The sequence below is a fragment of the Sardina pilchardus genome, chromosome 2 (assembly GCF_963854185.1).
Source record: "Sardina pilchardus chromosome 2, fSarPil1.1, whole genome shotgun sequence".
NCBI lineage: Eukaryota > Metazoa > Chordata > Actinopteri > Clupeiformes > Clupeidae > Sardina > Sardina pilchardus.
In genome coordinates, this window is record NC_084995.1 from 23498701 (window position 1) to 23511200 (window position 12500).

The 12500-nt window shown below is 50.4% G+C and overlaps 1 protein-coding gene across 1 annotated transcript in view; it reads left to right on the plus strand.

Moving 5' to 3' along the window:
- Positions 1-12500, plus strand: part of LOC134067225 (ephrin type-B receptor 1-B) — a 190287-nt gene that overhangs the window by 105095 nt on the left and 72692 nt on the right. The window contains exon 4 of the mRNA XM_062522367.1: positions 5827-5982. Coding sequence (XP_062378351.1) covers positions 5827-5982 — 156 coding nt within the window. The remainder of the gene's footprint in view (positions 1-5826; positions 5983-12500) is intronic.

Below are 12500 nucleotides of genomic sequence, written 5' to 3' on the forward strand. Positions count from 1 at the left end.
TTTCTATGTGTGTGTGTGTGTGTGTGTGTGTGTGGTGCAGCAGCTTTAGAGCTCTTTTGAGGAACAGGAACACCCTGTGCCTCCAAACCAAATATTAATGAATCAGTCTTGCTGCATGGGCTGCTCGCCAGCTGCTCTGAGCTGGAAACGCATGAAGTTCTCAGCAGTGAGATTTAAATGCAGGCCTCAGAGGTTTTCCAACCATTTGGCTCATGGATTTCTCTCTCTCCCCCCATCTCTCTCTCTCTAAATCCCCCCCCCCTCTCTCTCTCTCCCCCCCCCCTCTCTCTCTCTTTCCCCCATCTCTATCTCTCTCTCCCCCCCTCTCTCTCTCTTCCCCCCATCTCTTTCTCTCTCCCCCCCTCCCTCTCTCTCTCTCTCTTCCCCCCATCTCTTTCTCTCTCTCCCCCTCTCTCTCTCTGACAGTGCTGTGCAGCCAAGCAGGTCCAGATTAATTAATGGGTTTAATGCGGCAGCCTCACGCTCATAATACGCAAGGTCGATTAGAAAAGTTTCCAACACTATTGTGGAATTAAATCAAGCAGAAGGCGTGTGTTTCTCTTCTAGGGGGTCAGTAATGTCACCCCTCACACACACACGGGCAGAGACACACACTCTTAAGCACACACACACAATACGTTGTCCTGGATCTCTTCTTTAGCCACGATGACCCCCCCCCCCCCCACCACCTTCCCTCCTGGACATCATTGTGCAGGTAGCGAGGCCAGGTGAGGTCGCGCGACTGCGACAATCGAATTAATTCCCCCGCCGTCCTCTTCGTCAGACGCTAGACCGCCGGCGTGAAAAGTGTCGAATGGAAATCCCATTTATCGGGGGTCACTGCAGCCACCAGGCCCCTGTCTGTCCGTCTCTCTCTCTCTCTCTCTCTCTCTCTCTCTCTCTCTCTCTCTGTCCGTCTCTCTCTCTCTCTCTCTCTCTCTCTCTCTCTCTCTGTCTCTCTCTCTCGCGTGGCGCGAGCGGCACGGGGGTGGCGTGCCCGGCGGCTGCATTATTCCACCCAGCTGATTCAGCTGCGTGTGCGTCTCTTTCATGGGTACGTGTTCAGCCCGCTCTGGCTCTCCTCGCTGCGCTTCGCTCCCCGTCTCCAGATCTGTAAACAGCAGCCTGAGGGTGGTTGAAGGGTGTGTGTGTAGGGAGGGTGGGGGGGTGGGGGGGTGTGTGTAGTGTGTAGCGTGTGCTCAAGCTAACTATTTGCACATCATTAAACCCACACATTTGGACTATCTTCATGTGTGCGTGTGCGTGCGTGTGTGTGTGTGTGTGTGAGTATCTGTGTATGTGTGCGTGTGTGTGAGTGAGTTTGTGTGTGTGTGTGTGGGTGTGCGTATGTGTGCGTATGTGTGCGCGAGGCTGTGTGTGTGTGTGTGTGTGTGTGTGTGTGTGTGTGTGTGTGTGTGTGTGCGTGCGCCTGGTGTGAGTGTGTGAGCTGGCATATTCGTGCTGCATACTTTATGTTGAGATGTGTGAGCGGCACAGATGCTGCTCAGTGTGTGTTGTGTTCTTGATTTTACTACGTTCTTTATTCCTTTTAATGCATGCAAGTTGCTAGAGTTCAGTCAGAGTTGGACATGTTTTTCTTTGCTTTATTTTGTGTCTGTTTGGCGTCATTGCTCTGTAGAAGAAAGTGAGATTTGTGAAGCTGGTTGGTGCAGCACTGGAAGCATTTTAGCCACTCCCACACACCTGATGCACCCCCCATCCCTCCCCCCTACCCCGCTACATACACACACACACACACACACATGCTCGCCTTCGTTCCTGAAGCCATTGGCTGAGGTGTTTGTGTTGGCTGTGGAAGAGTAGATGCCACCTACTCAGGGAAGAACCATATCTAATAGAGCCAACACCAGTGAGAGCAGCCAGTAATGGGGCACAGGGTAAATTTGTGTGCGTGTGCGTGTGCGTGTGCGTGTGTGTGTGTGTGTGTGTGTGTGTGTGTGTGTGTGTGTGTGTGTGTTTGTGTGTGGTGGGGGGGCACTGGGGAGGGGCTTGTCCTCATAAAAGAGACATTTCCCTTTACTGGTTTGATTTCTGTGTTTCTCCAAAATGCCACCGCTGATGAGTAGAAATAACTGTAATAATGGTAATTGCTGTTGTAAATAATCAGCAGCACTGCTCCTATGGCTGCAGTTTTGTACTGGGAGAATGGGACTCTGTGTGTGAGCGGGCAGCCGGTGATGTGATTGGGAGCAGACTGGTTGGCACTTACGGGTCTCTCTGGATGTGGTGGCAGGACCAGCTCTGGTGCCCAGTGGAGGCCAGGTCAGAGGAGAGGAGGAGAGGAGAAGAGAGGAGAGAGGAGAGGAGAGGAGAGGAGGAGATGAGAAGAGAGGAGAGAAGGAGAGAGGAGAGGAGAGGGGAGGAGAGAGGAGAGGAGAGAAGGAGAGAGGAGGAGAGGAGAAGATGAGAAGAGGGGAGAGGAGAAGATGAGAAGAGAGAAGAGGGGAGAGGAGAGAGGAGAGAGGAGAGGAGGAGAGGAAGGGAGGGAGAGGAGAGGCGAGGGCAGGCTGACTCGCTGGCTGTCTGGCAGGCTGGCACCACACCTCCCACATGTTCACACATTCTGCCATGTGTGGGGGACTCTGCACCAAATGTTCCACCACCACACTCCTCCCTCCTCTCCTTTCTTCTCCTCTTCTCTTGTCCTCTCTGATATTCACTTGGCTCATCTCTCTGCTTTCCTCCACTCTCCTCCTCTGCTTTCCTATTCCCCCTTTCTTCTCCTCCTTATCACTCCTCTCCTCCTCTCTACATGTTGTTTTCCTGACCTCTCCCCTGGCTATTTGGAGAGCCAGCCTTCAGTTTTGAGGGGTTAAAAGGCAATCTCTTGCATGACTTATCTGCACTCTATCAGCGTAGCCAAAAAACATGTAAGAGCAAGTCCAACCTAAGAGAATGAAATATTCAGGAGGTCATGTAAACAAAGGCTCTGAATATTCTGCTTTGTGCACTTCTGAGGTTGAGTAGATTCCCTTTGGCTGTGGAAAGGTTGTCTAGGGGAGGGAGGGAAATAGAGAGAAAGAGAGAGAGAGAGCGAGAGAGAGAGGGGAGGGAGAGGGAAATGGAGAGAGTTTTCATAAGGTTCTTCATTCCTGTTATTCTCCCTAAAGCTGATAGGTGGGGAGAGCCGAGGGCCAACGAGCAGCCATCCCTTCCCCAGTTCCTCTCCTCTCTTCTCCTCTCCTCTCCTCTCTTCTCGTCTCCTCTCTCTCTCTCCTCTCTTCTCCTTTCCTCCCCTCTTCTCCTCTCCCCTCCCCTCTCTCTTCTCCTCTCCTCTCCTCCTCTCTTCTCCTCTCCCCTCCCCTCCTCCTCCTCTCTTCTCCTCTTCCTGCGCCGCTAGCTGTTCTGGAGCACTGGGGGTGGTGACAAAGGATCTGTGTTGCCATGGCGCTGGCTGGTAGATGATGAGGAGTAATCTTGCTACGTGGCCCGTTCCCGGCCCTTAACGTCTCGCTTGTTAAGCCTCGCGTCTCCCTCTTCCTCGCTCTCTCTCTCTCTACCTGTCCTCCTTCTTTCCTTTCTCTGGGTCTTTCTTATCATCCTCTCTCTCCTCCTGTCCTCTTTCTCTTTCTCTCTCTTTCTCTCTCTCCCTTATCTTTTGTTGTATTGCTTTTTCTCTCTCACCCCCTCTTCTCTCTCTCACTCTCTCTCTCTCTCTCACTCTCACACTCATCCATCTGTCGGTCTGCCTACCTCCCTCTGTTTCAACAGTCTCAGAGGTTTGGGCGTCGTTTGACAGTCCACTGAAGCTGCCAGTTCAACAGTTTGGGGCGACTCATAAAAATTAAACAGGGAAAAAATGAAAGTGGCCCTTTTAATGGCGTAATAAAGCATACTGTAACCGGGCACCCAAAACTCACTGTCCGTTTTTCCCCTCGCTTTAATGAAGCATAAAATATTTTAATTAAATCTTAAAAGGCTGTTGATATAAAGGTACAAAAGTTTAATCCGCCCCTCTGTCATTCCAGCTGACAGGGCCCAGTTGTTCTTCTTCAAAGAATGAGCGACAGACAGAGAGGGTGGGGAAGAGAGGGAGAGATAGAGGGAGGGAGAGGAAGAGGGGGAATAGGAAGAAAAGAAAGGAAGACAGACAACATGTTTGTCTCCACTGATTACAGGAGAATATTTTTCTTATTCTCCGACGGGCGTTGGAACGTGTTTTTCCCTCCACCATCTGTCAATCCATCCATCCGTTCATCCATCTCCTGCATCCCTCCATTCCTCCCCGTACGCGTATACTTCATCTCTGCATCCTCCTCGAGGGTTTTTATACGCAATTAACATGAAACAGCGCTGGGAGGGGAGCAGTGCACAGAGAGACCCTATTTCACGTCACACGAGCTGCAGTTAGATACAGAACTGGTGTGGATGTGATGGGAACGTATGGCATCTTTTGAAATGAGCATTGAAGCTACAGTTACATCGTGTTTTTTATTGATGTGTTGTTGTTTGGTTACGTGGGCAGTGTCATCCAAACACAGATCACAGTTTTTATGATATTGTTGTCTGCAGGCCATTTTCTTTAGTGGGCTATTGTGCCTGTGTGTGTTTATGTGCGTGCGCATGTGTGTGTGGGTGTGTGTGTGTGTGTTTGACACAAACATGTCACTGGTGTGTGTGTGTCTGTGCGTCTATTGAAGGAGTGTGCCGTATGGGCTGCCGTTTCTCTGCTGGCTTGCTGAAGGTCCAACTGCTGTTAGCCAGATCGATACGGGAGCTTTGGAGAGTCTGGTGCAGTGCAGTGCGGTACTCCCTGCCTGACAAGTCCTCTCCTCTCTCCTTTATCTCCCAGTCCCCCTCTTTCTCTCTCTCTCTCTCTCTCTCTCTCTCTCTCTCTCTCTCTCTCTCTCTCTTTCTCTTTCCCTTTCTTCTGCTCAATTTCTCTTTCCCTATACCTACTCTGCCTTGCTGTTTTGTGAAATTGCCTCGCTCTTCCCGTAAGGCAGACTGTGACACTAAACATCAGTTCAGTCTGGGCTGTGTCCCTGGACTCTTCATCTGGTCTCATCTCGAGTTGTGTGACATTTCAAAAGAGACTTTAAATAGTCGTAGAGCGGATCATAAAAAATGGAGCGTGAAGCGGCTGGAATCACTGCGGCCTTTATCTCCGTAAAATGAATACGGGCTTTAAGAAGTGGCCCAGTTTCCCCGAGAATGTATTGACTTTGTGCTGCGGTGGCATCGATGTCATAAGGAGCCTTTTGAGTGAGCTTGCCCGCTCCTGAGGAGGTATTCCAGTTAGCATTTATGCTAGCAAATTTTCCCCTTGTGCAGAAAGATTATCCCCATCTCTTTCTCTCTCTCTCTCTCTCTCTCTCTCTCTCTCTCTCTCTCTCTCTCTCTCTCAGTCCTCTGTCCTGCGATTTTGTGAATTGGTTTTTCGGGTGGATTGCCTGTGCTGGGATAGTGTGATATCAGCCGTAATAATCGCAGTCCTCGCTGGACTCTCACATTTGCATTAGAGAACAACCTGAAATGAAAGTGCAAAGTTATCACTCGCAGATCAACGTGCCTGATCGCTTTTGCTCCAAATGGAAAAGTGGTTCAACTGAACCAATCCAACCTCGGGAGGCAATCTCAAAGTGCTGTTTGAAGGACTGTCGGCGTCTAAATCTTAGATATAATCAGATGCAGTGGCCATGTACAAAAAATATATGCATATGTTTATACATTTTCATTCTGTATGTTATGATTTTTGACGTTATGACTTTAATGCAATAGTAATCTCTCTCTCTCTCTCTCTCTCTCTCTTTCTCTCTCTCTTTCTCTCTCTCTTTCTCTCTCTCTTTATCTGTCTCTTCGCAGCCTGCCCCCCAGGGACGTTTAAGTCGAGTCAGGGGGAGGGCCTGTGCCTCCAGTGCCCCCCCAACAGCAGGTCCACCTCGGAGGCGGCCACCATCTGTGTGTGCAGGAACGGCTACTACCGCGGAGACACCGACCTGCCCGACATGCCCTGCACCAGTAAGTGTGGCGCTCGCTGACTCTCTGCGGCCCCAGCCAGCAGGACGAGACACTTAACACGCCAACGTCATGGATCTCATGCTCACCGGGTTATCATGGGCTGAGTGCCCAAGGAACAGACAAACTAGCGCAGCTGTGGAGCTATTCGTTACTGTACGTTTCTTTAAAAGCCTGTGGTAATTGATCCCAGTGCCGGGGTATGTGATGTTGTTGGCGTTACTATGGGGATGACTGGGACCTGACTTCTTTACTGTAAGAGTCTTTATGCCCAGAGCAGTCTCTATGACAGATCCTCTATAGTGGAAGCGTTGTTAAAAGCACTTTGTTTCAAAATCTCTGTCTTGTAATCACAAATTCCTTAGAAATGAAATGCTGAGTTAATGATCTCTGCATGGAGTGCAAAGCTCCACCAGAAACGTGTTCAGATCCAGTCACAGCCGCTCTCATTTTAGTAGATTCTTCTTTCTCCGATGCTTTATTTATCTATTTTATCAAGTTAGGGCAGTTGTTTTTTGTGTAATTCTGCACACATCAGACAGACACGTTTATAATTTATAATCAACACTTTTTTTTCTACTTCTGTACTTCTGGCCGGAATTTGCTTGATCGACCTGGCTTCTCCTGGATATTGGTATGTGGACCTCTAAGACTTGTATTAGAGTCCCCTCACTCCGTGCTAAATGTTGGGGTCGGGAGCTTGTACCCATGCACTGGAGCACAGATTTTAGAAGTAGGTTATAAATGTAAAGAAAAGTTTAAAAGTAAGTGCAGTACTCCATACCCCAATCCCACATTACCCATACATACACACACACACACACACACACACCAATCCACACTCCCCTCATCATTACCTCACCATGAGAATTAGGTCAGATTTCCAATTTGCCTTCTTGACGAGGCTTCAAACCCAAAGGAAAATGCTGCCATTTGCAAATGTTTTGTTGCCAGCTCCATCCTGCAGTGACTGAGTATCACTCGTCCCTCCCTGGAGATGAGCGCGCCAACGAGAGCTGAACGAGTGCGACTGAACGAGGGAGAGAGAGAGAGAGATAGAAAGAGGGAGAGAGAGAGAGGGAGAGGGAAAATGTCTGACACAAGGTGTGCCCCTGCTGTGAAAGCAAAGCACACACACCTGTTCATTTGTTTCAAGTCACACACACACGTATAGCAGCCCAGGCTTTTTTGGCACGGCAAATGAGCGGAGCGACGTCTCTCTCTCTCTCTCTCTCTCTCTCTCTCTCTCTCTCTCTCTCTCTCTCTCTCTCTCTCTCTCTCTCTCTCTCTGTCCCTCTCTCTCTTCGCCCACTCTCGGCTCCTGCTAGCTCTCCCTCCACAGGCTTGCACACCCAAGGGGATCGCAGAGATGTAGCACCGCTATGTAGGTCAGCGGGATATGATCTACACACACACACACTGAAAAAATAATGTGTTTTTTTCTTCTCCTTTTTTTCCCTCACGCGCTCTTTTTTCCTCATTCATGAAAAGTGTGTGAGACTGGCGCACATAGCAGAGTGTCTGTAGAGATATTGTTTTTATGAATGAGTGATTGTTTCCTTCCCCCCTTTTTTGCTTTGGTCAGCGCTGACTTGTCCTGAGTTGGTTCAAAGGTCAATCTGACCTGGTTCAGAGGTCAAACTGATAAATGGTCTGCAAGTGTTGTTTGGAACTACTTACACAGCCAAATCAATAGTATTCAGTTGACTCTCAAAGATTTTCAAACGGTACCATTTGATAGAGTTAAAGCTACTCTATTAATGGTGTTGAGCACATAGTGCTAAATTTACACTGAATAGGGCTACCAATTAACAATGCCAGCCTTAACCAATTATGTTGATATAATTTGACACTACTGCTTTTACAACTGCAATTCAAAATACCGTTGTTGATTCTGGCAACATTTTAACACTTAAATCTGCTAAAGCAACTAATGTCACGCTAAAGCAAAAATGCAAATGATACTTGTCTCAAGCAGCAACTCTGACTCTAGAGAGGTAACTATGGCTACAGATAACTCGTTACAGCTTAACGATGTGCCCTAGTGTCTAAAGCGTCTGATTTATATGGTGCAACTGATTATGGATCAAATCCTTTTGTAACTGATGTGTTATGTTAACTGCTTGGTTGTTGTGGGAGTTCAGTGAGCAATTAGAACAGGGGATGGTAATTAATCCATAATCCTTAGAACCAGGAGCTCTATATCTAAAGCTCTAGGTAACTCTACATAATTCAATAGCCAGGTTAAGGCCATATAGCTGACGTTCCACACACACAGATCAACTTGTACTTGTACTTTAATGACCAGCTTTTATACTGGTGGTCATATCACAGTTAGAATAGAATAGTAATAATGTATTCTTTATTTAATGTAACACTTCAAATTGATTTTTTTGCAGGCTTAGGTGACTCTAAGGTCACAGGTGGTAATTCCATTTCCAATGCTTTCAAGTCACAATGGCTTTGGAAGAGCCGTGCTTTTAAGGAACTACAGGCCTCAATAGCACCAGGAGCTCAATCACAAGAGAACCCCTGATGGTTGAGTCTTTTGTGGGTGATCACATAACACCCTTCAGCCACACTGACTAGCCAGTATCAAGTGCACCAGCAGGTTATTCTCCTCCCCGTCCTCTCCACTTTGCAATTGCATGTGTCTGTCCGTCAATACTCTCTCTCTCTCTGTGAAAGGCTGTGAAGTGAACGTTGACTCTCCTCTGCTCTCCTCTGCCTCGGAGTCTTTCACGTGTTTTACCCGGTGAGAGCGGAAGCAGCAGACAGGGCTGACAGAGTTTTTAGGATTTGGAGAGCGTTTCATTTATTTATTTTTTCATAGGAGGAGGAGGAGGATGAGGAGTAGTGCGAGGAGGAAGAAAAGGAGCCCGTGAGCTCTGGCGGACCCGCCGGTCCGTAAAAGTGCCGCTCTCCAGCCGAGCGTAGCGGAGGACGGAACGCAGGGGTGCACGCTCACTCGCCCATGAAAGGGAGAATTTTTTTTTTTTGAAACGCCGTCACACGACGGCACATATGTTTTCCGCCCGTCTCTCCCCCTCTCGCAGGCTGCCGCCCGCCATCAAAGAGCAGCTGTTGCTTGGGTGCGTGTTGGTTAATGATAATTTGATCAATAATTCATTGTGCGGGACGGAAAAACGTTTGAGGATCAGCACTTTAAGCCTGTTTCTCCCTACCTCACTCTGCAAATCTGTTTGAAGGAAGCGTCGTTGCTCTTATATTATTTACCATCTCAACCGATACCGGTACAAATTAAAAACCGTGTCGTGCTGATATGAGGCCTTGCTAAAATCAAGCCACTTTTCCGTGCTCTTTTCTGATCTGAGTGGCTCCGTGTTTAATTTTGTGTTGCTTTTTTTTCGCGTTGTTATTGCTTTGCTGTCTCGGAAAGTTTGCTCTCTTCAGAAGGCTTTTCTCTGTAGTGGGGGCTCTCTGCCCACGCTGCTCTGCCGTGCCCGTGTGATCATATTTACTCGTTTCCTCAGCTTGAGCGTTTCGATTTTTTTTTTGCGTTGCTTATCCAGGAACGCTAAACTGTAATTGAATTAGCAAGGCCTCCACCCATAGAGTTTTCACACGGTCTCTCAAATTCTCTACTTTTCATTGTGTTTAACCCGTCGGTTTATAGTCGTCTGCACCCCTCCCTTCTTCCATCCCTGTCCCTCCCGTCCCCACCCTATAATACACCGCCCAGCCCAGCCCAGCCCAGCCCAGCCCAGCCCAGCCCAGCCCCGACGGGCCCCGACGGGCCCCGACGGGCCCCTTGCTCAGCCTGAGGCCTGTTCAGGCAGGCCCCGGACAGCACCAGCACCAGCAGCAGCAGCAGCAGCAGCGGCAGCGGCAGCAGCAGGGGAGGGAAAAAGGCCCGTGCAGAAATGTGCCTGATTAGGAGGGTGATGGATTGGCGAGCTCCTGCTTGTGTCAGCGGGGCGCCGGAGCGATCCGTTCCGGCTCCGTCCATCCCTGGGCTGCTGCTGCTGCTGCTGCTTCCTCCTCCTCCTCCTCCTCCTCCGCCACCTCCTCCACCTCCTCCCTCTCCTTGAAAACCCCGTCCATCTTTCGCTTCCCACTCCAGTAACACCCCCATGGCTGCCCCCGGGGATTGCTCTCTGCTCCCCGTGAGGGGCCCAGCAGCACCACGCCGAACGCCCTGACTCGGCACTGGCGGGGGAGGGAGGGAGCGGGAGGGAGGGGGAGGGAGGGGGAGGGGGTGGATGGGACTTCTGGGAGAGATCTGAGCCAATCTGACCTGAGCCGAGCCGAGCCGGGCCGAGCCGAGCCGAGCCCAGGCCAACCGCAGCGGCCCGTATCCTCTACCGTAGCCGTAACTGATTCCCACCCACCCACAACAGAGCGTCCACAACTCAGTAGCGAGTTGCAGGCACAGCGCACCCCCCCCCCCCCCCCCCCCCCACACACACACACACACCCCCCCTCCCTCTCTCCCTGCTCCTCCTGGCTGGAGACTGACAGGCAGGCCATTAATTGGTGCGAGTCAGGCAGCGGAGAGCGCTGATGATTAATCCACTGGGGGAGATGTGGAGATGCATCCTGCCGTACGGCCACACACACACACACACACACACACACACACACACACGCCGACGCTTCCTCGTTCCTCATTTTATAGTCCTCTCCCTTCCGCTCTCACTAAACTCCCCCTTTGTGTTTTCACTCTTACTCTTCCGCCTCCCTTTCTGTCTCACACACAGTTTATTTCTTTCTCTCTTTTTCTCTCTCTCTCTCTCTCTCTCTCTCTCTCTCTCTCTCTCTCTCTCACACACACACACACACACACACACTATCTCTTTCTTTCTGACTCTCTCTTTCTGTCTCCCTTTTTTCTGTCGTTATCTCTCTCTCTCTCACCCCATCTCTCAGACACCTTTATTCCTTTTCTCTTTCCTTGCATTTTCCTCTCTCTCTCTCTCTCTCTCTTTCTCTAACCCTCCATTTGTGTGAGATGAAGTGAGAGTAGAGGAGAGGAAAGGGGACACGAGGAGAGGAGAGGAGAGGAGAGGAGAGGAGAGGAGACGCGAGGAGAGGAGAGGAGAGGAGAGGAGAGGAGAGGAGACGCAAGGAGAGGAGAGGAGAGGAGTAGAGAGCCTAAGCGGGTGAGTGCAGGGAGGCTGACAGGGCTGTGCAGTAGCTCGGAGCGGGAGCTCGTTAATGCAGCTCAGCCAGCCAGCCAGCCAGCGCAGCAGACAGAGGCCCCAGCGCCGCTCAACGCTGGCCTGCTCCACCACACAGGGCTGAAGGGGCCTCCGAGCGGTCAGCACTCAGCCTGGAGCGCTCCCCCTTTTCCCACACCCCACCGTGCCTCTCACGGCTCCCATAAAGACATCCATGCTCCCCTGATGACAACGTGGGACAGGACCGACCCCCGTCCTGTCCTGACCGTCACAACACCACACTCATACCCACACCACCGCACACCACCCTGTCCTCCCCCACCCCGCCCTCAAATCTCACAGCTCTGCGCTTGGCTGCTGGCTGACTTATCTGCTCAGCTGTGCAGCTGCGTTCTTTGTGGTCCTGTGTGTGTGTGTGTGTGTGTGTGTGTGTGTGTGTGTGTGTGTGTGTGTGTGTGTGCGCGCTCTGTTCATGAAAACCCGGCCACACACTCTGCTCTGCGGTGCTCTGCTCTACTCCGTTGGCCAGTTCTGGCTGGACTCTGCCTCTCTGTCCGTGTGTGTGTGTGTGTGTGGGGAGTGCCTAGTCGGGGGTCTGCCCCTCCGAGTAGCAGCCTAAGAGGACAATTTTGTCTGTAATTCAGTAGTAAACAAACCCTAAGCCAGTGTAATTGCCTTGCCTGGTCTAATCCCCAAGCCTCCACCGCCTGGTGGCTGAGTGATTGCGCCCTGTGCTTAAGCTCTGTGCACTCCCCTCTGACGTACACACACACACACACACACACACACACACACACACATACACATACATCCACACCCATACACACACACACACACACACACACACACACACACACACACACACACACACATACACATCAACTTTCCCTGAAACACACACTCACCACAAAGCATACACACGCACACACACACACACACACACACTCTCACACAACCACACATACACACACACATACTGTACATATACGTGCACATACAGTTTACCCTAACACACACCCTCACACACACATACGCATCAACTCTCCCTGAAACGCACACACACACACACACACACACACACACACACACACACACACACACACACACACACACACACAAACACACACACTCACACACTCTCACACACACACACACACACACACACACACACACACATACGCATCAACTCTCCTACACACATACACATAGACGCACACACACACACACACACACACACACACACACACACACACACTCACATACACACACATACATAGGTACACACACAAACACACCCACCCGCACACACACACACACATGCAGCACATACAGTATACACACTCATACACACTGACTGCCCCTTCCCAGCTCATCCCTGGC